Source organism: Typopeltis vanoorti, chromosome 4 (genome assembly GCF_054136105.1).
Source record: "Typopeltis vanoorti isolate ZY-2024b chromosome 4, IOZ_Tvanoo_1.0, whole genome shotgun sequence".
NCBI lineage: Eukaryota > Metazoa > Arthropoda > Arachnida > Uropygi > Thelyphonidae > Typopeltis > Typopeltis vanoorti.
This window is the reverse complement of record NC_143552.1, coordinates 16,147,505-16,174,369: the sequence shown is the minus strand read 5'-3', so window position 1 is coordinate 16,174,369 and position 26,865 is coordinate 16,147,505. Positions and strand designations below refer to the sequence as shown.

The 26,865-nt window shown below is 36.1% G+C and overlaps 1 protein-coding gene across 5 annotated transcripts in view; it reads left to right on the top strand.

Annotated features, from left to right (window-relative positions):
* The window catches only part of Myo61F (unconventional myosin 61F), a 744,085-nt gene that overhangs the window by 379,896 nt on the left and 337,324 nt on the right, over positions 1-26,865 (top strand). For all 5 annotated transcript variants that reach the window (XM_090391651.1, XM_090391648.1, XM_090391650.1 and 2 more), the window contains exons 17-18: positions 7,436-7,516; positions 24,037-24,142. In XM_090391651.1, the coding sequence (XP_090247777.1) occupies positions 7,436-7,516; positions 24,037-24,142 (187 nt within the window). The remainder of the gene's footprint in view (positions 1-7,435; positions 7,517-24,036; positions 24,143-26,865) is intronic.

Genomic DNA, 26,865 nt, shown 5'->3' with positions numbered 1-26,865 from the left:
GTTTGTTCCCGGTTAACATAGTTTCTAGTCAATCATCTGGACGAAAAAAGAATGTAGTTATCAGCTTGCAAAACATTAATAAACACTAACTGTTTGATGTGAAGGTTGAAAAGTTAAAACTGGAAAACATTAAGCCATTAATATAGCGTGAATGATGCACACCACACTTTTTCTAACCGAGGCCAGTTACTCTTTACCATAGCGTTGCTAGTTTCTATAAACAGGACTCTGGAAAACTAGATGAATAGTCACCCTTATAATCATACCTTTCCTAGTTGGAGGATATGCCAACCATACCCCTGGATTGAAGATAACATTCATTTTCTTGCAAAGCATCACTATTTTTGTATAGGAGGAGGAGATGCTGCTGTGTTTTGTGTCCATATCAGGGCCTTTGAGTTTTGTCTTTTCCTTTTCATACATCTTATGGACAGTGCTCTACATGGGCATGCCAAATATGTTGACTGTCTATTACTATACTAAACTCATAAAGATCACAGGAAATGTTTGTTATAGTGGATAGCTTTGCCACAGTGAAATTTCTTTAGAATAGCATTGTACTTATGGAGCTTTTTTCAATAGTTTTTGTTAGTTCACTGTTGTAAGTGCAATTTTTATAATGGTTTTTGCTCCCTAGTTAACTAGGGAGCTGGTACATTCTCCATCTGAGAAGGTACTGGCTCCTTAGTTAATAGGAGCAGCTGAGTGGCATGTGAACCTGATGGCAATGCACCAGAAACTTCTCAAACAGTGCACAAATTTTCCTGTTGCCACTAGCTTTGCCAAAACATGCCTGAAGGAGTATAGTGGTATATATGGGATACTATCGAGATCACAAATGAGAGTGGATACTCTCTTTGTGAGAGATATGTTTGTGTTTCTCACTCCTACACCACATGCATCTTGTCTTGTCTTAAGCTTTTCATGAACGATTGAGGTTCCTTAGCTGGCCTCCCTGTGTGTCCTTATGTCTGTAGATGAATGTGTTCACAGAGCCGGTTTTCTTTTTCTGGGGGATGAAAAACCTGATTTCTGGGTGAAAAAGAACTGCCTACTTCCATATGAGATCAGCTAACTCACCTTTAGTCGAAAGAGACCAGATAAAGGTTCCTCATATCACTGCCAGGAATCGAATGCAGGTCTTTCCAACCAAACAGCTTCGTCTATACTGAAGCAGCAGAGGCTCATCACATGTATCTACTTTATAATTAATTTTTTTTTACCATCATCATCATCATCAAATTTCTGACACTTACTCTCAAGAGGTGTACAGGATATTATGATAGTACTACATGAAAAACTTACATCACCACTAACTTCCTATCTACAATTTTCCTCCAAATCAATTGTTACCTGTGAAGACTCCAACATTATCAGATCTTATATTTCTATCTTCAAAGGCACTTTTTACTGTATCAATCCACCTATATCTTGTTCTTCCTCTGGGTGTTTTTCCTGCCAACCTGACAGCGAACACTTGTTTTGCTAATCTTTCCTCTCCCATTCTGTTTAAGTGACCATACCACCTGAGATTAGTTCTGCTAACACATTCCTGGATGCTAACAATGTCAAGTTCTTTCCTAATATCCTCGTTTTTAATATGATATTGCCATTGATGCCATCTGTTCATGCCTCCAATCCTTCTCAAGACTCTCATATCTGCAGTCGCTATTCTTTGGTCAAGTGTTTTACTTCTTACCCAGCGCTCTGATCCATAAATTGTATCTGAGAGATATCGCGAACCAATGTCAGTATAGTATTGGTTGAGTTGTTGTTTTTTTCCTTTGTTTCTTTGTTCAATAATTTCTAGATTGTAACTGAAAATAAATAAACCATCATGTATTATATTTGCAGTGTTTTTTTTTTATTTAAGTTTTATCGCAGTTTAGCACATACTAGTAATGAATGTATCTCTCAGATACACACGACCTATTTTTACGACCGCAACTTCCCCAGGGTTAATATAAATATGGAAGATACTAAAACAATCTCATCATTCAGCCCATCATGCAATATCATATAACATAGTGTTATGGCAGACTAAAGCTGCTCCAGTCTAAACTCATGTAAATATAACATATTCTTTAGCCAATGAACAAAATACAGACTATAGATAAAACATATCTTCCCCCATGATAGCAACAATTTTCTCACCTATATAGCTGAAAATATGGTATTGAAAAGATAAACAAACATAAAAAGTATAAAACACAAAAAACATACTGCAAAATCTTCACACTACTTTTAAACCAGATATCAAACTAGCAATCTAAATACAAAATTAATGACGGAAAATCTCACGTAAAAAGATTTTTTAATAGTATAATTTTCGGCTGTGTGTCACAGGCATCTTCAGTACATGTTAAGCTCAAATTAAACAATAACTGACAATTCCAAAAAGCGCCACCTATGTAGCTAGTGTAAGATAACTAAAAAGGTCAATAAAATTTTCTAACCAAAAAAAAAAAAAAATCTATATATACAATAAAAAGTTAGGAAAGATTAGCTGTTTTGTAAAGACTATCTCCCATAAAGGGGATAGATGTAAACCATCGGATCTGTTTAAGTTAGGAGAGTGGAGTAAAGTTTCACTTGTTTCTTTATAAAGCCGTTCTATGAGGAACCTACTTTTGTGAAGGACTCTTGTCTTTTTTCCAATGAACTTATGTCTGGTTAAGATGGCATATTCTGCAAGTGTCCAGACTGTTCAGGTTTAAGGTACTGAATGGTGTTCTTCTAGTCGAATAGAGGCAGATCTTCCTGTTTGTCCGAAATAAGATAATCCACAAGAGCAAGGAATCTGGTAGACACCTGGATCAAAGCTTGTCCTTAGGAGAAGTGAGAAAGGTGGAGATTTTTCTTCTGACCGGTCGAAAGGCAACAAAAATATTCAGTGGTTTTAAAACTTTTGCTATACGTTTACTAATGCTGTGTACATAAGGGATAGGAATGTGCATTTTTTCTTATGTGTTTGAAGAGGAAGACATATTAAAACTACTCAGAGCTCTTTTGAGGAAGGAATTCTTATATCCATTTGATAGAAAGGAAGAAGTACTATATTGCAGTTCTTTCTGTAAGAGATTGTCTGAAGAACAAAAGGAGTTGGCCCCGATGAACCAGTGTTTTAATAGTTCCTGCCTTTTGACTGGGATGGTGATGAGATTCAGCTTGGATATAATGGCCAGTATGAGTCTTCTTTCTATAGACTGAGAAATGTAGGTTACCATCTGGTTGGCAAAGAATTAGAAGATCTAAAAAGGCTTACTGCTTATTTGATTCTATTTCTAGGGTAACTGGATTCTTGGATGAGTGCATTTAACTTAGTGAGTTAAATGAATTTAACTTAAATGAAAAACTTCTTCTGATGAAGAAGAGCCATTCCAAATAGCAAAAATGTCATCGACATATCTGAACCAACGAGTAGGTCTGGGAGAAATGTTGTCAAAGATGCGTTTTTTCAAAATGTTCCATAAAGAAGTTGGAGATAGCAGGAGAAAGAGGATTTCCCATTGCTGTTCCTTCAATTTGTTGATACAACTTATTTTTAAAGGGAAAATAGCTAGAATGTATTACAAAATCAAATATTTTTACAATGTCTGAAGGAAATTCCTGTTGCAGTAATTCAATACTTTCAGATAAAGGATCATTTGTAAATAAAGAAACAACATCTAAACTGATCATGATATCAGAAACATCCAAATGAAGATCTGAAATTTTATTTTTGAAATCTAAAGTATTTTTTATGTAAGTATCAGTTCTTCTAGTTGAGGAAGTGAGTAAATTTGATAAAAATTTTGAAATTTTGTAAGCGGAACAACCTATAACCGCGCGGTTAGCCTAGTGGCTTTGCGCTTCGCAACCATATGCCTGGGGAAGGAGTGTTCCAGGTTCGATTCCCGTTCTAGACGTGAGGAATTTGAGGATCTTCCTCAGGCATAGCCAAGTTAGCCAGTCTTGGGTGAGGTCAGTAGGGTTTTTTCCGCCAGTTTATCTGGCGTTTTTCATCCCGCAAGCAGGCAAACCGGCCCCGTGAACATACGCCTCTACAGTCAAAAATATATCACCCCCCCCCAGCGGCAGACCAAGCGACCGGTCGGTTGGGAGTAGTACTAACAAGAAGTCGCATCTAAATGACATGCGGACCCTGCACAGGAAGCGGGAATAACGCGTAGAAGAACAAGAAGAAGTAAGCGGAATAACCTATACAATCTACAACTGGCCTCAATGGAATGCCTGGTTTATGAACTTTCAGAAGACCACACAATATAGTGGATGACTGAAGAAGGTTCTAAGTTTTTTTCTTTTGATCTTCATTCCAAGTCGATACATTATCTATAAGAGAATTAAGTCTATTCAATTGACTCCCAGTAGGATCCGATGTAAGAGGCCTATAAGTTGAATAGTCGCGGTGTAATAGGGACATTTTTCTCTCATATTCCTTCCTATCTTGAATTACAGCCTTCCCTTTATCAGATTTCGTAGTAATTAAATTATTGTTATTCTTCAGTGATTTCAATGCTTTAAATTCAGCGTAAGAAAGATTATTACGAGGAGGCTTGCCATTAAAGAGAATTTTCGCACATTTAAAACGTAACCTGTTGGCTGTTTTTTGAGATAAGATCGAATACCTCTGTCTATGTTGTGAAAAAAATCCATAAGGGGAATCTTATTAGGAGCAACGGCGAAATCATAACCTTTTGATAAAACAAAACGTTCACTGTCTGTTAGAGGACTTCCAGAAACATTGATAATTACTTTATCTGTATCAATAACATTATTACTGGGTCTAGATAGGCTGACCAGAGATTTACACTTATGTTTTAACTTATCACGAGAATCATTAAAGACCTTTAGGTAAGAATTCGAAGATATACGTAATATAGTGTTAAAAATTTCAACCGTTAAAACAGATTCTAGAGCCTTCTTGATGACCGTAATTTCTCTATTTAAGCGGGCTAGAGACTTTTTAGCTTCATGTAGCTGATAATTTAAAGAGACTTACTAGCTTTTACATAGATCCGATGAGCTTTTGGAGACCTGAAAACTTCTTTTATTTTACAACAGGTAGGAATAACCTGTGCCATCTTACATCGCTTTAGGAAGATTATTCTGTTAATGCATTTAGCCTTCTTTACCAAAACGTTTACCATATCTAGCAGATTGTTTGGAAATAGACTCTTTGTAAAGTCTTGCAATAACTCTTAGTAAGGGAATACCATGAGTAGACATATAAATACAAAATTAATGACAGAAAATCTCACGTAAAAAATTTTTTTAATAGTATAATTTTCGCCTGTGTGTTACAGGCATCTTCAGTACATGTTAAGCTCAAATTAAACAATAACTGACAATTCCAAAAAAGCGCCACCTAAGTAGCTAGTGTAAGATAACTAAAAAAAAAAAAAAAAAACACTATATATACAATAAAAAGTTAGGAAAGATTAGCTGATCTGTAAAGTACTATCTCCCATAAAGGGGAAAGACGTAAACCATCGGATCTGTTTAAGTTAGGAGAGTGAAGAAAAGTTTCACATGTTTCTTTATAAAGCCGTTCTATGAGGAACCGACTTTTGTGAAGGACTCTTGTCTTTTTTCCGATGAACTCATGTCTGGTTAAGATGGCATGTTCTGCAAGTCTGGACTTCCAGAACATGCCATCTTAACCAGACATAAGTTCATCGGAAAAAAGACAAGAGTCCTTCACAAAAGTCGGTTCCTCATAGAACGGCTTTATAAAGAAACATGTGAAACTTTTCTTCACTCTCCTAACTTAAACAGATCCGATGGTTTACATCTTTCTTACAGATCAGCTAATCTTTCCTAACTTTTTATTATATATATATATAGTTTTTAGGAAATTTTATTGACCTTTTTAGTTATCTTACACTAGTTACTTAGGTGGTGCGTTTTGGAATTGTCAGTTATTGTTTAATTTGAGCTTAACATGTACTGAAGATGCCTGTGACACACAGGCGAAAATTATACTATTAAAAAATCTTTTTACGTGAGATTTTCCGTTATTAATTTTGTATTTATATGTCTACTCACGGTATTCCCTTACTAAGGGTTAATCTAGCAATCTTTATTTTCCTAAAGGCAAACTACATCAATTTATCACTTTTAAGAGTGTATAAAATGTGTAACTTGGCTTAATAGGGACAGAAAGGAAGAACTGTTAGTATTCCTTTTGAAGAACATGAAAAATATAACTGCTCTTCATTACAGCTAGTCAGGACTAGCAGATCACATATGCACATCCTTTCACTAAGGATTAAATAGAACAAAGCAGCAGTACTATATAGAAGCTGCTGTATATTTGAAGGTTTAATTTTAGGTAAGCATTTGCTATGAAACATGCCCTTAAACTTATCCCTAAGAATTATCAAGCATTACCTAATCTTTACAAGGATGTGAATATGGTCTTATTTTAACATCAGACTGTCGTGTTATCCATCCTTCAATTCAAGTGCTTAGATTTTATGGTAATCACACATATATGAGATTGTGGTTAGTTCAGCTCTTAATACATTAGTACTGGGGATTGGCCAAAGTTTAAGCCAAGAAACAAAGTTAATTTGGGAACTTGCAAATTGTAAGTGGGAACCTAAAATACATAAGATGAAAGATTGTTCCAGTTAAAGTAATGAATGAATGAAGAAGAAAAAGAAGAAAGTATGTTCAGTGAGTTTGAAGTTGAACTAGGAAGGAGTATTGAGTAGTGACTTTATGCTTTCTAACAGATTTAGAGGAGAGTGAGATACTGATGCCATTTCTGATGAAGAGTGACTGGAAATATTTATAGAAAATGCAAGCAACAAAAAATGAACAAGTGATTTGTTGGTTTTAAGTTCAAGCATTAAAACTGCTTAGTAGGTGGGTTATGACAAAGTTCTGTCTTTCTACTTATCTAAGAGTTGATATGATGGTTGGGATGGAGATGGTACGTGGCTACAGATGATGTATGATTGAGCGTCTCTAAGGAGAACTGGAATAGGCTGTTAAGATTGTAGATGAGCAGAGAATGCATTAGTTCAACATAACATTATAAATTTTTATATTTTTATTTTTAGGATTCCAAGATGGATCTCAAAATAAAATTTAACTATTTATGGACGTAATTCTGATAATTATTTACAACGACAGCATATGGCTTTATGCTTTTAATTCTACTAAGAAATTTTTTCTGAAATTGGTCCTTCAGGGTCAATCTTTCTAAGAGTTATGTTTTAGAATATTGTTAAAACCTTAACTATTAGCAAGTTAAAACTGTAACTCTACGTAGCTTTTATGTCTGTTGAAGAATGCAACTTCATAGATTTAAAATTATATACTAATATAAAAATATTTGGAAAATCAGTTAATTTTATTAATTTACCAAATTAAAAAAAAAAATTGTTCAGTTATATTTTAATTTCATGACACATTACTCTTTCAGGCAATGTCAAATTCTACAAATGTTATTATAAAGGCCACGTTTCCTGTGAGTGAATTAAATAGCAAGAAAAGACCAGATACTGTAAGTTCATTTTTTTAATTTAAAAAATAATATAATTTAAGTAATCAGTGTATTAATATTGACTTGATAATTATATTTTCAACTATGTTCCTGATAGCTTTTTAATAATTAAATCAAATAATACATAAATCAGTTAACTTGCATTTTGTGATACATCAAAATTAGATATGTAACCAATTGCCCTCTTTTAAATTATCAAGTATACATAGTCGTTCTGAAAAAATTTCTGTTATAAGCATTCATGCTATTTTTTTATGTTATGATGGGGCATATATCAGATTTAAAATGCCTGATATATATACACACACACACACATTGTGATATACGCTTTATTATTATTTTATTATTATTTTTTTTTCTCATTTGATGCTAGTTTTTGGTTATTTTGGCCAAAATATAATCAGTTACCTTTTGTAAGTAATTTATATTTACCAAAATTGATAGAGACCTTGTGTATTCTCTTAATGGAGGCATACAACAGTTTTTATGACTATGTATTACTTTTAACTAGTGTTTTTTGTAATAGTAATCCCAGTTGCTATGATATAAGGTAGGATTTTTCATACAAAATTATTCACTACCTCCATAGAGTCACAAGACAAAATATAATTGAATTGTTGAAATATTTTTGTTCTCAATAGGATTTTATTCTGTAAAATTTTACTGTGAAAATGCCTATTGTCAGTATTATTCTACACACTTTCATGGAGTCATGCCTCATTTCTAGATGATTTATCCTCATGTCTCTCTAAAATTTAGAGAAAAAGAGAAATCCTGGTTTTTTTCTGCATTGAGGAAGTTATATGTATGTGTAACAATATGTCTCAAAAGAATGGAGGCTAAAATTCAAATGGGGAAATCTCATCTTACATAGGAAGTTATATGTCACTAAAGGTAAGAAAAGAAGGTAAAGAAAATCACAATTTACACTTTTTAGAAAATAACTTAGGATTCTGCTTGAGAACTGACCTGTAATAAGGTCATAGGTTATATAGTTCCTGCTAAAGGTTGTTTTTGTTTTATCAGATATCATCAGCTGGTTAAACAAGTCCACACTGTTTTTGTTTGTTAACCATTACAAACAACGCAGCGTCTGCTTCTGAAACAAAATCTGGCTCATCACTAGCAGAATTCAAGATGGGCACCATCAACAGAAGAGGTACTATGAAAAAGAAGTGGAACTAGCAGAAGAATTAGAGAAGTGCCAAGTCAAAAATAACTAGTATTACCAAAGCAAAGAAGACAAACAGGTGAGATTCTTCTAAATAGCAGATACAAGATGTTAAGATGTTATACTCAAGCAATAATGATCATGGATTGGAAGGAATAGCTATAATATTCCACACTAAACATGAGGACAATCTACTCGAGTAGCAGACAGTTTCAAGTGTAGTGATGTAGGCAGATATTGAAATTATGAATTGGGCAGTGAGAGACTTATTTGGTCCCACAGAAAGTTCTACTAAGGAAGAAGTGAATGAATTTTTTGGGTCATTCATAATATATGTATAGAAAGACTTAGGTGGTGTTGATTATTCATAATAGTTCTTCAGTGTAAAAAAACAACACCAAAAGAGGGAGAAAAAAAATTATTGAATTTACTAATATTTCACTGGTTTTCTACCCAGCTTTCTTCAGAATATAACTGTGGCAAGCATACAGGCACTAAGCTAAATCATTAGAAACAGTTCAAATTGTAACTGAAACAGAACTAATCCTAACCTGGTGTCCTCTATGGACTGGAAAACTACAAAGTTAATTTGGAGAAGTCAGCTATCTGATCTCATAATGACTGTCTCCCAGATCTTTGATAAATTAATGCAGCCATAGTTGTTGATGTTTGAGGAGTATTTCATAGCTAATGCTGACTCTAAAAATAGTCTCTCAGATACCTATAGCAGCTTTATATGTAATATTGATGTCTTCCGCCATTTAATGCTATGTGAAGAAGTCATTATTTTTTGTCATTATAGAAAGCATCTGACATAAAGAAAAATGAAAAGTTGGTTCAACTGTGAGATCTTAATGCAAGAATATGGAAATTTTTGGGAAAAATTTGGGATAGGCAGGGAAAGAGAGGAAATAGAGAATGTCAAGAGAGGGAGAGAGTGGGAGAGAAAAGAGTGAGGGTAGAAGCATAAAGCATCAGGGATGACAGTGAAAGAAGAATGAATGAAGCTGTTTGGAGTGTTATGTATGGAAACTCAATGATTCAGGATGTGCAGAGTGGAGTGCAAAAGCAGTGCTTGCTTGGAGCAATGATAGTGTAGTGATAGTAATAGTGATGTGAAAACATAGGAGAGATAATAGTGATGGTTGGTATGAGTGGTAGTGTGAATCATGTAGTGAGAGATTTGAGATTAGTGCTAGGGGTTGTGAACAGAAATATATGAGAGCGAAGATAGCTGGTAGGCCACCTTGATACGATAATGTGGAGTGGAGTATAGAAGAAGAGCAATGATAATGAACAGTCATAGTAAGAAGTGAAGGAAAAGAGGTCTGAAATATGTAGATACCTAGTGTAATTGAGGGTAACTGCATCTTTGTATGATCAGATTACATTTGATCATACATAGATGCAGGCATTTGGAAAGACTGTTGTTTGCTGGGCAAGTGAGTTTGTTAGGGCAGGGAAACTACAGTTGGAACTTAGCAGGGATGCTTCTTCTGAGGACAATAACTTGAGAAATGAAAGGGTAGTGTGCTTGTATACCATATTGTGGAGCTAATTGGAAAGAGTAGTAATAGCTATGTAAATACTGGCAGTGCACTGGTTTTTCTGTATACAAATACCAGGTGCATTAGGAATGCTGTGCAAAGGGAATGAGATTGTGTCATTTATTGAGTTACACTATAATAAATTTAGTTTAATCCTTTATCCAAGTGTGAGCAAACAAAGTTTACACCTGAAAATATCTTCAGGACTGAGGTAAGGTAGTACAACACCGGGCACCTTGCAGGAAAGGTGGATCAAGCTTTCAACTCCTTGTCTTAGTATCTCCCATAATGCACAGCACATCTTCTTGCAGACACGTATACTATACTGCTATGCATTAAGGGGGAGGGCACTACCCATACCAGTTTCGATCTTTATTGAGGTCTCGTCAGCAGGAACCAAGCCCAGAGTGGAGATACTAAGGCAGAAGCAATAGGAGAGGTTCATCCTTACCTATAGGGGTTGCCAAAAGGTGTGCCACCTTATTATTAAATTACTTTGGATTTAGAGAAAGATGTTGAAAGTTTATTTTTCACTTGGTTAGACTATAATAAATTTGGTTTAATCCTTTATCCAAGTGTGAGCAAACAAAGTTTGCGCCTGAAAATATCTTCAGGACCGAGGTAAGATAGTATAACACCGTGCAACTCGCAGCAAAGATGGATCAAGCTCTCAACTCCTTGTCCACTCTGGGCCTGGCTCCCACTGACAAGACCTCAATAAAGGTCGAAACCGGTATGGGTAGTGCCCCCCCCTTAATGCATAGCAGTATACATGTCCACAAGGAGATGTGCTGTGCATTATGGGAGATACTAAGACAAGGAGTTGAGAGCTTGATTCACCTTTGCTGCGAGTTGCCCGGTGTTGTACTACCTTACCTCAGTCCTGAAGATATTTTCAGTTGCAAACTTTGTTTGCTCACACTTGGATAAAGGATTAAACTAAATTTATTATAGTCTAACCAAGTGAAAAATAAACTTTCAACATCTTTCTCTAAATTGAGTTAGACTCTGCATAGACTGTTGGTATCAGTGAAACTTAAACTGAGGAAGAACATTGTGACACGGATTGAAATTGAAGGATATAGCATATTTCGGCAGGATGAGGCATCTAAATTGGGTGATGGAGTATTACTCATGGTACAAGATGAATTATGTCCTCGCAGGGTAGAGAATCAAAGGGGAAATGATGCTAGTGGTTTTGAGGGTGTATAGTGTGAGATAGAAGTAAATAGTAGAATATATTTGTCGAAGTAAATAGTACAATATATTTATCATGATCTTTATGGGGAATTCAACTACAGCATTATGAACTGGACAGAGGAAGCAGCATATAGTACTAAAGGAAAACTGAATTTTTGGTTTTCTTGAGAAACAACTGTCTTATGCAGCATGTGGTGGAAGGAAGATGGGATATCAAGAGTTTAGGAATTGGTTATAGCATCGGAGGATTTGATTATGACTGAAATGTCATACTTGTCCCCAAGTTGGTGAAAATGACCAATGCTATCCTGACTTGAAGGATGAATTAGGTGTGCAGAAGAACTTCATGAGGAATTATAAGACAGACAACTATAATAGACTCAGAATGAAAGAATTTGAAAGAATGGATAAAAGAATTTGCAGAAAGAGAAATTAATAGTGCATGGGAGAGATAGTTAAGATGTAGGACATCTGCTGTTTAGTGATATCAGATTATCTTACATTTTTAAAAAAATTTAGCAATGGCCAATTTAGAAAAAAAATGGTGGAAAATGGTTAGTTGTATTATATATGTAAACATTTCTCTAAATGTAAAAGCTAATGTGCTATTTCTTGTAACCAGAAATTTCTGGAGTAATGATTTTTATGAGAGAAATCTTTATAGTTACGGCCTTTTTCAAACTGTTTAATTGCGATATTTAATAATAAAAGGATCTCATCATGAATGTTATTTCATTTTTGTAAAATATTAAAAAAACTGGAGAGAGAAAAATATTAAAAAAAAAAAAAAAACTTTTTATGAGATTTCATGCCAGTAAAGAACTGTAGTCTTTTTTTTTTGCACAACGAGTAATGAATTTGTTTTTGTTTTGCTGCACCAGATAGTAGTGTGCTTGTGCTAAATTTGCATTTCTGAATAGGAAGTTGATATAGGGAGAGAGTAAAAAGAGCAGCTGCTGATTAAAATAGGTTCAGAAAGTTGGAAGTGTGAAAGTGAAATATAGTTTAATGGAAAGGATGTTTAAGTGGAGAAAAAAAATCTGGAAAAGATGATTATGAGGGAAGCGACAGTTCTTCCAAAATTAAAAAATTAACAGATGAATTTCTTGCAAAGGAAGCTAAGTTGGCGTGTAGATGAAAGCGATAAGAAGAATTGTATAGTTTCTCATGAAGTAATGGACAGTTCCTTTTGATACATTAAGCAGCAAACTTGTTAAATATTTTGAACAAGAAAGAGATGATTTTTTTTTTTTTTTGTACTCAAGGGTGGGAAAGGAAAAGAAGAAAGGAGTACTTTAAAATGATCTTTGTGTTCCAAGCATATAGAAAAAGGGAACTGTGAAAGGAGATATATTATTTTACTCAAAAAAAAGGGTGCACATGTATTATTATTATTTTTTTTTTTGTTTTCAAAGAAAAGGAAAAAAAACAATCATTTAATTGTATTTCAGTAGTCACTGTCGAGAGGAAGAAACTGTGCTAAGTTTGCAGTTAATGGAAGAAGGGTAGTGGTAGAATGGAGATATCAACCTATAGAACATGTTGTGTTTCTTCTATAGTTCTTAAGATTTTAGAAACATTACTAAGAACTCATATACAGAATTGAACAGATGAAGGGAGGCAATATCATTTATGCAGGCTAGTATGGATTAATTAAGGAGCAATCTTGTTTTAGTAATCTGGTTGCCTTTTATAATAGACTAATGAGCAATAAGGCATACATTGTGATATTTTTGGATTTTTTAATGGCATTTAATGCATGTGCTGCATAGCAAGTTGGCATTTGATTTGGAACATATGGATTTAGATATCAAATTTGTGGATTAATAACTGGTTGGTTGATAATTGATTTGATAACTAGCTTTCTGATAGATATCAGAGATGCGGTGAAGTAGAACGTTTACAAGTCGAGTTACACAGGGTTCAGTTCTGGAATTGTTAGTATTCATTCTCTATCTCAATGATATTGTTACTGAACTAGAGGGAGATATTCAGTTGTTTGCAAATGATGTAAAACTTGAGAGAGATATTAGCAATAGTACAGATGTTATGGCTCTTCAGGAAGATTTGAATAAGTTTTACATAAAGATGGGTAAATGAATGAGGATAGCAGTTTAATCCAGCTAAATTTAATTCTTGAAATTTGGGATCCAAAGATGGGAGTCTTCACACTCATTTAGTTGAGTTATGCTGGAAGAAGCAAGGGCTTGTGGAATGATTGCAGATCGAAATTTGAAGTTCAGAGGACACATTGCAGAGGTTGTGAAGACAACCTAAAGAATCACTGCATTATTGAGGGAGGACATTGACCACAAGAGATAGAAGTGTAGTGGTTCCATTGTATAAAGCTTTGATCTCAGCACATCTGAATAACTGTGTTCAGATCTGATCACTAGAATTTGAAAGGGATGAAATAACCTTGGAGAAGGTTTGAGATGAGTAATAAAAATGATATCAGGACTATACAATATTGGTCATGAAGATAGACTGAAGGTTTGCATACTACAGAGTTATGTGTATAGATGGGAGAGAGGAATATGATTGAGACATGAAGATTAACACTTTGAGATTTTTTGTATGGTAGAAGAGGGAAAGGAAAACAGTAACAAGGGTCATCCATAAAACTTGTAAAAAGTAGTAGTAACTAAGAAGTGAGTATTTTTCATGGAGACTGGCAATTCATTTTATGATTATGAAATAAATGATTATGAAAATGACTTCTTTATTGTAATGCAGTCATAAACAAAATACTAAGGATTTCATTAATTTACATGATATAAATTAATGCTACAAGGAAAGAATGCAAGTAGTGTGTCGGAAGTGGTCAGGGATCAGATGGATGAGTAGTGATATAAAACAGGAGCTGAAAAAAATGAAAACATAAAGGAATATAAAGATCATTTTGCATGGGTGTATCATTGAGGTGGCAACTTCACAGTTGCAGATGTGACAAAGACAGATGCAAGAATTGAGGGAGTTGACTGCTGGAGATGTTCAGCATATTGAAAAAATTAATGTGAATACAGCAGTGGGATTGGATGGCATATCAGCTTATGTGCTATGAGAATGTGCAAGAGAAATCTCATTGCTTCTGAAGTTGTTTAATCTAAATCCAAGCTTTGTAAGGTAACAAGGGAATGTAAAGAGGTTAAAGGATAAGATAGTTCCATTACATTAAAGGTGACAAAAGACAGAATTAGCTGATTACAGACAAATTATTGAAAGTTTTTTCACTTGGTTATACTATAAGTTAAAGATACCAAGAAATTCTGGTCTTCGTTTCATCCTTTATCCAAGTGTAAGCAAACAAAGTTGTGCATGAAGTAACTGCATGACTGGACTATTTGTATATAGAAGCTAATGACTTCACATCAATTGCCTTGGTATCCCATAATGCAAGGCACATGACTTATTTCAACCTTTATTGAGGTAAAAAAAGTGAAAACATAAAGGAATATAAAGATCATTTTGCATGGGTGTATCATTGAGGTGGCAACTTCACAGTTGCAGATGTGACAAAGACAGATGCAAGAATTGAGGGAGTTGACTGCTGGAGATGTTCAGCATATTGAAAAAATTAATGTGAATACAGCAGTGGGATTGGATGGCATATCAGCTTATGTGCTATGAGAATGTGCAAGAGAAATCTCATTGCTTCTGAAGTTGTTTAATCTAAATCCAAGCTTTGTAAGGTAGCAAGGGAATGAGATGGTGATTGTCGGAGGAGACTTGAACGGGCACATAGGAAGACAGAATAGAGACTGTGAAAGGGTGCATGGTGGCCACGGAGTGGGAATGATGAACCAGGAAGGAGAGAGGGTTGTGGACTTTGCAATAGCGTTTGATCTGGCAATTGTGAACTCGTTTTTCTTTAAGAGGGAAGAACATTTGATAACATTTAGAAGTGGTAACAACAGCTCACAAATTGACTACATTTTGACTAGAAGAAAACATCTTAAGGTTGTGACAAATTGTAAGGTAATTCCAACAGATCAAGTAGCACAACAACACCGACTGCTGTGCGCAGACTTTAAATTAAGATCGCAGATAAGAACTTCTGGTTGCCATGGGATGAAGACAATTAAGTGGTTTCGCTTAAAAGAAGAGAGTGTGAGGAATCGTTTTAGGGAGAGAGTGTTAGAGAGGATTTCGGATGGACTGGAAAGTGTACAAGATTGGTGGAAACATAATTCAAAAGTAATCCTGAGCTGTGCAATCGAGGTGCTTGGTGAGACATCTGGAAAGATTAGAGAGCAGAAGGAGGGTTGGTGGTGGAATATTGATGTACAAGTGGCAGTGACAGCTAAGAGGAAGGCAAAGCAGAAGTGGGATGAGTCAAGAGTGGAAGAGGACAGAGAGGTGTACAAAGAGCGAAAGCAAGAAGCCAAGAGAGTTGTGGCACAGGCGAAGGCCATGGCATAGCAAGATCTGTATGATCAATTAGAAACAAAGGAAGGACAGAGAAAAATTTACCAACTAGCGAAATGTAGAAATAAAGCAACTAAGGACATCTTACATGTGAGGCAGATCAAAGATGCTGAAGGAAGAGTATTATGGAAGGATGTGGACATAAGAAACAGATGGAAAATATACTTTGAGGGACTTCTGAATGAGGAAAATGCAAGGACTCACAGAGGAGATGGGCAGCCTTCTGAGGGGATGATGCAGAACATCAGTAGAATGGAAGTGAAGGAGGCGATGAAGAGGATGAGGAATGGAAAAGCGGTGGGCCCTGACAGAATTCCAGTGGAGGCATGGAAGGCACTGGGGGAAGAGGGAATTGACCTGTTGTGGGACCTGTTTATGAAAGTTTGCCAACAGGAAAATATACCCGAGGAATGGAGGGAGAGTACTCTTGTTCCCATCTACAAGAGTAAAGGGGATGCACAAGACTGTAAAAATTACAGAGGAATAAAGTTGATGTCCCACACAATGAAGATCCTAGAAAGGGTTCTTGATGGTAGATTGAGGGAGGAGGTGGAGATTGCAAAGGAACAATTTGGCTTCATGCCTGGTAGATCAACAACAGATGCTATCTTTGGGTTACGACAGATGATGGAAAAATATCGAGAGAAACAAAGGGAGCTACATCTGGTATTTATTGATCTGGAGAAAGCATACGATAGAGTGCCAAGGCAAGAAGTCTGGAGGTGTCTGAGGGAGAAGAAGGTGCCAGAGAAATATGTCAGGTTGGTGCAGGAAATGTACAGAAATGTGAAGACAAGTGTTCGGACCTGTTTGGGACAGACAGAAAGTTTTCAAGTAACAGTTGGCTTGCATCAAGGGTCAGCATTAAGTCCGTTTCTGTTTAATATTGTGATGGAGGTGGTAACAGAGGAGGTGAGAGAAGATGCACCTTGGACAATGTTGTATGCAGATGACATCTTTCTGTGTGTAGATTCAAGAGAAGAAGCGGAAACTAAACTGGAAAGATGGAGAAAAGTACTGGAAGAGAGAGGTATGAGACTGAGCAGAAGTAAGACAGAGTATATGTGTTGCGCAGTGGGCGGTGGCCAGGAAACAGACCTGGAGCTGGAAGGAAATGTCATCAGGAAGGTGAGAGATTTTAGATACTTAGGTTCGACGGTGGAAGAAGATGGAGGAGGTGAGAAGGAAGTGGGATGCAGGATACAAGCAGGTTGGAGGAACTGGAGAGAGATGGCTGGAGTGTTATGCGATAAGAGGGTGCCGATCAATCTGAAAGGCAAAATTTATAGGACAGTAGTGAGGCCAGCTATGACATATGCTATAGAAACTGTGGCCCTGAGGAAAAATAACATTAGCAGGATGGAAGTAGCAGAGATGAGAATGCTTAGGTGGATGTGCGGTGTGACCAGAAAGGATCATCTGAGAAATGACTATGTCAGGGAAACAGTGAAAGTTACGAACTTAGGAGCGAAAATACAGGAGGCAAGGTTGAGATGGTTTGGTCATGTGATGAGGAGGGAGGACGAATATGTGGGAAGAAGGGTCATGCAAATGGATGTGCAAGGAAGGCGGAAGCGTGGGCGGCCAAAGAAGAGATGGAGGGAGCTGGTAGAAGAGGACTTGAAGATGAAGAACTTGGATGTGGTGACAGCCCAAGACAGGAAGGTGTGGAGGAGACTCATAACAAACAGTGACCCCACTTAAGTGGGAGAAGCTGCAGAAGAAGAAGAAGAAGAATTGAGGTAAAAAAAGTAAAGGGGTGCTCATCATAGGCCTAGAGTAGTTAGTATAGGGGTGCAAGAGAGAGCCTGATGGTATTAGGAGAAAGAAAAAACAGATAGATAGTATGAGAAATAGAGAAAAGGCCTCAGCTCTTTTATATCATCATATAGCTAAAGCTATCAGTTTTTCCTTAGTTGGCCTTCTCTGCCTGAGATTGCTCTCCAGTCATGCATGCAATTGACCATACGACCCTATTGAACTAAAAGGATCGAACCATTTAAAAAACTTCACATAGTAAAAATAGACAGAAGTTTATATCCCCCTGGTGAATATTGCATAATGTGGGTGGTCTACACCCTTGTTCTTCAACCTGTGGTCCGTAAACTGGCACTGGTCCGTGGAAATTTCCTGCAGTCCGCCAAAAATTTCTTCTCCTCTCAGAAATAATGCTCCAGCCATGTATATCAAATTTTCTAACCTCTAAGCAGCAGAAGATGTCGCACTAGCTAAAAATTGTAATTTCGTAACATTGGATTTAATAAATAAAATACTAACTACATTGGTTTATGTTTTTGTCTTAGCCATCAGCCGGTCCGCGAAATATTTCTCCTATTTTTCCCGGTCCGCAGGTGTAAAAAGATTGAAGAACGCTGGTCTACACCATCTAGCCAGAAATTTGATAGCACCTAGAATTCTTCTTCTTTCTAAAAATTCCACAGTACAATATTATAAATCATTTATGTCATATTGCAGATTTCAAACTCCATGTTTCTTTCTAACCTTTCATAAATGGTATTTTAATTCATTAATTATAAAAATCAAAATTCTCTTCCCATTGCTGACAGGCAGTGGTTATTGAAAAAAATAAAAACTGCTCTGTGGTAAGTAATGGAATGCCCAACACATTACAGAATCTGTTCCAAATATGCAAGGCAAGAGGGCAGCTGTAGAATGCATGTTCTACGATTTCCAATTGGTAATAGATGTCACAGATTGGATCTCCAATGTTAACGTACCTTCATTTGATGGTATTGACTGGAAGGCGACCATATGTAATTCTCCAAGCAAGATCTCACCTGTTAGGGGTATCTTGAACTTCAGTAAGTTATATAACAAAGTGTTGTTGTCGGTATCTAACTGTGGAAGTTTGCAGAGAAAGAGATTATAGATTTCTTTATACCAAATTTTACTTTTATCAGTGGAAAGAATGTCAATGCCAGAATGTTGTAGCAATCTTAGAGTTAAGTACAGAACATGAACAATCTCAGCTTTTTGGACCTTTATAATCATTTACTCCAAACAGGGGTAGATGAAAACCCAGGTAGTACTGGAGAAGGTCTGCAACATTCTATAGACCTTTGAAGCTGTATTGCTTAAATAGTAGTATCTTAAGACTGGAGGTCCAAATCCTCCATACTTCTTTGATAGCTGAAGAAATTCCTTTTAAATTTCTTGGTATTGGCTGGACCAAAAAAATTGCACAGGCTTATTATGTAATTGCCCTTCAGCTTCTGTGATGGCTGTAATAATTATTATGTACAATGAGCATGGAAATGTATGGTTTTTAGTTCTATGGCTTTTAGAAAAAAAAACAAAGTGACTCAATTTGACCCAGTCTTCTAAGGTTTCAATGTTCTTGTATATAAGTTTTTGAACTGGAAATATTGGATAAGTGGAGAAGAGAATTCCATGTATAATGAGGGGTTCTCTTTTAGGGATTAGTCCTAAATGAATCCTCCAAGATCCCACTTTCCAAAAACTTTTAACTTTGTCTCATCTGCATTAGCAGTTAATCCACTGATCTTGCTGAATTTTTCCAAAATACCAAAACGATGTATACGGAATTATGTTATATGTACATGGAAGTCTTTTATCCTTAAACGTGTCCACTACATCATCGGCATATGCTAATACCTTATTTTCCTCCATAGTTGAAGGAACTGTTAGGAGGCAGGTAGTTGTGGAACAGAGGATAGATATGGAACAGAAAGTGATGTGGGACATTATCAAATGCTTGAGTAAGGTCTCCTGATAGCTGCCATTAGCTTCTTTTTTGTATTAACTAAGTGGAGCAGATCATGTAGCAGAAACATTAAATTTTACTGCTCAGCCTGGAACTCCATACACATGTGCTTTTAGTTATGTATCTTTCCTACTTTGAGCCTGTTATTAATTATGCAGAAAAATATCTTGTAGTCAATATGCAATAAAGAAATAGGTCTACAGCTGCTGATTAAGATGTGATCTGTATTAGATTTGGGAATAAGGATGGTATGACTTGCTACAAATTCACTTGGTATATGTCCTGACGAGAGAAAAGAATTAAACAGTATAACTAAAATGGGAAGAATAAAATCCCAGGTCTCACAGTGAAGTTCTATTCCTAGACTATCAGGTCTTGGGAATTTTCTTGACTATCATTCTTTATAGGCTGTGGTAACTTCAGATACTGTAATGGGTCTGTCAAGCCCATCTTGGATATGAACAGGAAAGCCATTAATGTTCCAAGAGTTAAAATATCCCACAGTACTGTTGTCTTCAAACAGATTTTTGTAGGGTTTTTGAAAGGAGTCGAGGATCTCTTGAGTGGTGGACATGTCTTCACCATCAATGCAAATTTGAGTGATGGTCCTTTCTTTATGGAATTTAGTGAATTGTCTATTGAAGAATGCAACTGGAGGGCTATCTGCTAAGTGCTGTATTCTTATTTCAAAATTTCTTTCTTCTACTTGTTTCTGCCTTTCCACCTCTATCTTTATGTTAATGTTTTTAATGATGTTGATGCATTCTATATCATTGTGTTAGTTTGCTACAAACCAGCTTCTCTCTTTATACAGGTCTTTCAACATTTTTCTTTTCAGGAATGCCTGTTCCTTTCCCCATTCAATCATATTCTGTTTTACTGCTTGTTTGAATTTTAACCACATATCCCAGTTCCAGATAACATTATTCCAATTCGAACAGGAAGTTTGGAATTTGGAAACGATCAACAGAACATTTGGTAGAGGTCTCCATAGTCCAGAACTGATCTCTGCTTGTTCATGCAGTAGAATTTAAGTAGAACTGGATTATGATCAGAAATGTTGATGTCATGATGCATCATCTGAATTATCCTATTTATAAGGGAAGAAGAAATGTAAAATCAATCAAGACCGGTACTAATACCTTGATTCGTGTATGCCTGGAGATGAGGATTGCAAATCCTCCATATATCTACTAGTTGAGCATTGTTGAGATATGTTTTTAACTGTGCATATCCCACTTTTCCACTCCTGGGGATGTCCTCCTATTTTGTTGAATGTTTGGTTTTCAATACAATTCTAGTTTCCAGATGTTATAATGTAATGGGCACTGTATAAATATGGCTGCAATTCCTGGAAGAATTTTCATTGAACTGTTCCATTAGATGGAGCATAAACATTTATAAACCTTATTACACATCCACAGTACTTGCAATCTATTGTCAAGATTCTCTCTTCTGAATCCCTTTGGATATTACAGAATGATCCAAGGAGTGCGTTGGGGGGGGGGGGGGCAAGAATAAGAACTCCAGTCCTGTAAAATCTTCCAAAGCTCCAATAAGAAAGAAGTGGATAGTCATCTGTAAAAATGTTTATATCTTTATATCTGCAGATATGTTTCTTGGAGAAACAAAAACCTTATTACACATCCACAGTACTTGCAATCTATTGTCAAGATTCTCTCTTCTGTATCCCTTTGGATATTACAGAATGACCCAAGGAGTGTGTGTGTGTGGGGGGGGGGGCAAGAATAAGAACTCCAGTCCTGTAAAATTTTCCAAAGAAGTGGATAGTTATCTGTAAAAATGTTTATATCTTTATATCTGCAGATATGTTTCTTGGAGAAACAAAAACCTGATATTATGGTATAGCATAAGTTTCCTTATTCAACCTTTATTAAGGGCTCATCAGTGGGAGCTAGATCCAGAAGAGCTACCAAGGTTGAAGCAATGCAGAAATCATGTATTTCCTATGTACAAGTAATGAAAAGGTGTCACACCTTATTACTAAAATATTCTGGATTAGACTAGTTATTGAAAGTTTTTTCACTTGGTTATACTACACGTTAAAGATGCCAAGAAATTATATTCTTAATTACATCCTTTATCCAAGTTTAAGCAAAGTTTGCATGTGAAGTAACTTCACTACTAGGCTGCTTGTATACAAGAGCTAAAGACCTCACATCAATCGCTTTAATATCCCATAATGCAAAGCGCATATCCTTACAGTCAGTCATTAGCCTCCATATACAATCAGCCTAGTCATGAAGTTACTTCATGCACAAACTTTATTTGCTTACACGAATTCGGGAATATAATTTCTTGGCATTGTTAACTTACAGACCAATTAATATCTCAGGAATGGTGGTTAAAATATTGGAAAAGTTGGTTAAAGGTAAATTTCAGGAATGAGTTTGATAGGAGTATGATAATGTTTTCAGGAAAGCCTGGTTTTAAAAAGGTAAATCTTGCCTCAGTAATTTGTTTTACATTTTTATAATAAAGTGATAATGGAATTGGATAAAGGAAATTACTACACAGAAATGTTACTAGACCTTTTAAAGGCGTTTGACAAAATATTGCATGGAAAACTAGTAAAAAAAAGTTGGAGCAGATGGGAATGGATATGAAGCTATTGGCTTGGATGGTGGAATATTTTGCTTAGATATCACTCCACTGTATGATACTTTCTGGTCTCTGTCTGTCTTACACCAGAAAGTAGTATATGGTGGAGTGGAATCTAGGTGAATAAGGGAGACTATTGGAATGCTTCAGAGCTCAGTACTAGAGTCACTACTCAATTTGTATATTAATGAGGGGTAATTTCATTGTTTGCTGATGATGCGAACCTGGAGATGGCAATAGTTGATAAAGATGTAGATATCCTGATGGATGATGAGGGTGGTTGAGCCGTGGAATGCATTACCTGATAGAGTGGTGAGGGCGAGAACGGTCAGTGAGTTTAAGGAGTGGTATGATAGACTTTGTGTTTCTTAGGGGGGGGTGAACCTCCCCTCGATGAGTCTTGACAGACTTTATGTTCTTAGGAAGGACCTCCCACAATGAGTCTTTTGACTCCATGAAGGCCTGAATAATAATAATAAATAAATTACCAATGTAAGCTAAGGATAATGGTTGTCAATTTAGCATTGTGAAATGTTTTACTCTCTTCAGGATCATATTATGGTAGTAGAAAATGATGAGACTAGGTTTTTGTGGTGATGGTGGACAGATAGTCGAAGTTCTGTAGCATGCAAAAGTTGACAAACTATGTCAAAGGATTACTTGTATGTTGAAGAACATGTTAACAAGCAAAGATAAGAAGATATTATCCCTCTTTATAAGGCTATGATTTGACTGCGTTATGACTACTGTGTACAAATTTGGTCACTTGGGTTTTTTAGGAGATCAGGAGGTGGTGAAGAGGATCCAGAAACCTGGATCCTCTTCACCACATATCAGTCACTCAGGCCAACCTGGTGACTGATATGTGGAATGCTCCTTATAAGAATAGATTGAATGTGTGTGTGTTGCAGAGTTTAGCTGGCAGGCAGAAGAGAGGAGACATGATTAGGAACTTAAGTTTCTAAAGGGAATCTTTAAGATGAAATTTTTCAATATATGAAGAGTAGGGGGGGGAGAACAAGTGGCCACTCTTCAAAGTTATATAAGAGTGTGGTTATTATGTTGGCTTTTTTTTTTGCTTAGAGAGTGATATTTGACTTGCATGAACTGCCTGAAGTATTTGTGAGTACCCTGACAGTGAATGAATTTAAGGAAAGGTATGATAGGTATTGTGTAAATAATGATTAGCGTGAGTATAATAATGAGTATTCTGACTCCATTGAGATACCCATATAATAATTATTATTATTAGTTGTAATAGTAATTATTATATAGCTTAAACTATGTGATATAAAAATTTAGTATTTTGTTCTGCTGAACATTAAAGGGAGCCCTCATAGCTCATTCGGTATAGAAGAAGCCCTTTTGGTAGGAAAGACAGGGATTGGAATTCCCATGTGGGATGCAAAGAAACTTTATCAGGACTTCATAACTGGAGGTGAGGTGGCCGGTCTCATGCAGAGGTGGCAGGGTTTTTCCTCCTGTCAACAAGCATTTGTATACCTGTTCTACATTTGATTACTATAGATAAGTTTCGTATTAAATAATCTGGGAACACAGCTCTAAAAGACCAAATGATATATTTTTTTTAAATCTGTTCAGGTGTCCAATAAAACAGTAGTGTAGTGAAAAGCCCAAGCAGTGAAAATTGTTTGAGCCACCTTATGACATGCACAAAACATTCATGCTTGGGATTTAAACTCGGCCTGTTGTTTGGGTTGCCTATCTTCTAGCCATATGTCAAGATTTAAAGAAATACATTTTGTATACATATATTTATTTTATTTATTTATTTTTTTTTTTGCAGGCAGGAACTCAGTTTAAAAATAGTCTTTCCCAGTTAATGGAAATTCTTATGTCCAAAGAACCATGGTATATTCGCTGTATCAAGCCAAATGATTTTAAGCAGCCAGGTACTGTATATATGTATTTAACATCTGTTGTCATATTTTCATATATCATTGTTTTTATTTTATCTGAAATTAGTTTAGATTTTTATCAACATGAAAAGCAAAACCTATACTAGACTGTGCAACATACATACGACATGCCTAGTTCTATGTGTTATTAATTTGGGTAAGTTATTAAGGATTTCTCCTTAATCAAGAACTTGATGTGCTTCTTGAAGAATTTCAAGATGATGATTGCCTTTGGGGGGGAAAACCATGTGAGGAATTCTCTTTCAAAGAACAGAAGCTGATGAAATGATGGAGGAGGATGAGAAGTTGCTTTGGTCAGGGCCATACTTAACAGGTGCACTAGCTAGGTGCCCCAAAACAATTAGGATCAATGTAAGAATCCCCCCAACCAATAGGGGAAGACCACATCCACCTCATGAAAAGTAAGGACGACCTTAACTTTGGTAAATTTGAAGTATGTATAGATATTTCTCAGAGTTACTCGTGTTTTTATTAACTTAAAGAAATGGAGAAATGATTGTCTAGTTTAACATGCTGCCCATGAAAAGGCATTAGTCAGAAATAGAATATCTTGGAGAAAGTTATGAGTGAGTCTCTAAGAGATTTTATCCAAATGATTTTAAGCAGCCAGGTACTGTATATATGTATTTAACATCTGTTGTCATATTTTCATATATCATTGTTTTTATTTTACCGGAAATTAGTTTAGATTTTTATCAACATGAAAAGCAAAACCTATACTAGACTGTGCAACATACATACGACATGCCTAGTTCTATGTGTTATTAATTTGGGTAAGTTATTAAGGATTTCTCCTTAATCAAGACCTTGATGTGCTTCTTGAAGAATTTCAAGATGATGATTGCCTTTGGGGGGGAAAACCATGTGAGGAATTCTCTTTCAAAGAACAGAAGCTGATGAAATGATGGAGGAGGATGAGAAGTTGCTTTGGTCAGGGCCATACTTAACAGGTGCACTAGCTAGGGGCCCCCAAACAATTAGGATCAATGTAAGGTTCCCCTCAACCAATAGGGGAACAGAGCATTCTAGTGCCTTGGACCACATCCACCTCATGAAAAGTGAAGGACGACCTTAACTTTGGTAAATTTGAAGTATGTATAGATATTTCTCAGAGTTACTTGTGTTTTTATTAACTTAAAGAAATGGAGAAATGATTGTCTAGTTTAACATGCTGCCCATGAAAAGGCATTAGTCAGAAATAGAATATCTTGGAGAAAGTTATGAGTGAGTCTCTAAGAGATTTTATCCAAATGATTTTAAGCAGCCAGGTACTGTATATATGTATTTAACATCTGTTGTCATATTTTCATATATCATTGTTTTTATTTTACCGGAAATTAGTTTAGATTTTTATCAACATGAAAAGCAAAACCTATACTAGACTGTGCAACATACATACGACATGCCTAGTTCTATGTGTTATTAATTTGGGTAAGTTATTAAGGATTTCTCCTTAATCAAGACCTTGATGTGCTTCTTGAAGAATTTCAAGATGATGATTGCCTTTGGGGGGGAAAACCATGTGAGGAATTCTCTTTCAAAGAACAGAAGCTGATGAAATGATGGAGGAGGATGAGAAGTTGCTTTGGTCAGGGCCATACTTAACAGGTGCACTAGCTAGGGGCCCCCAAACAATTAGGATCAATGTAAGGTTCCCCTCAACCAATAGGGGAACAGAGCATTCTAGTGCCTTGGACCACATCCACCTCATGAAAAGTGAAGGACGACCTTAACTTTGGTAAATTTGAAGTATGTATAGATATTTCTCAGAGTTACTTGTGTTTTTATTAACTTAAAGAAATGGAGAAATGATTGTCTAGTTTAACATGCTGCCCATGAAAAGGCATTAGTCAGAAATAGAATATCTTGGAGAAAGTTATGAGTGAGTCTCTAAGAGAGAGAGAGAGAGAGGGAGTCATTTTTAAACAGATTGCCTTTTATCTGGATAACATTAAGCATTTTGAGGAAGATTTTTGATGCACACTACCTGAAATTATTATTATTATTATTATTATTAACATCTGACTTCCATGGAGTCAGAGACTCATCATGGGAGGTACTCAGTATTGCATACAATGCTTATCCAACCATGCCTTAAAATGATTCAGTGTGTCTACATTCACAACATAATCAGGCACTGCATTCCACTCACCAACCACTCTCCAATCAAAGAATGTGTTCCTCACTCCTCTGCTCTCACCCTCTTTATACAGTTTCCAGCAATTGCCTCTTGTTCCCCCCCCCCTCCTCTCTCTCATTCTGTGAAAAATCTCTTCCATGCCAACCTGATAACATCCTCTGACTAGCTTATGTCTCAATCATATTCCCTCTCCCCACTCTTCCTCCTATTCATGCATTATTTTGCAATTCACATTCTCTCAATCTATCCTCGTTCTCCACATTCTAAAGACCACAGACAACCTTTGTGAATCTTCTCTGGACTCTCTCCAACATATCCTTGTCATCATGAAAACCTGGTGACTAGATCTGTGCATAATAATCCATACGAGGCCTGATCAAGCTTTATACAATGGCATCATAACCTCTTTATGTCAGAGTCCTCCATATCATTGCCATTATCCAATGTGATGTCTTCATAACTTGTGTAATATGGCCCCTGAATTTCGTGTACTTGTCCACCACCACTCCCAGATCTCTCATTTCCTCTACCTCCTTTAAAGTTTCCCCACCAAGAG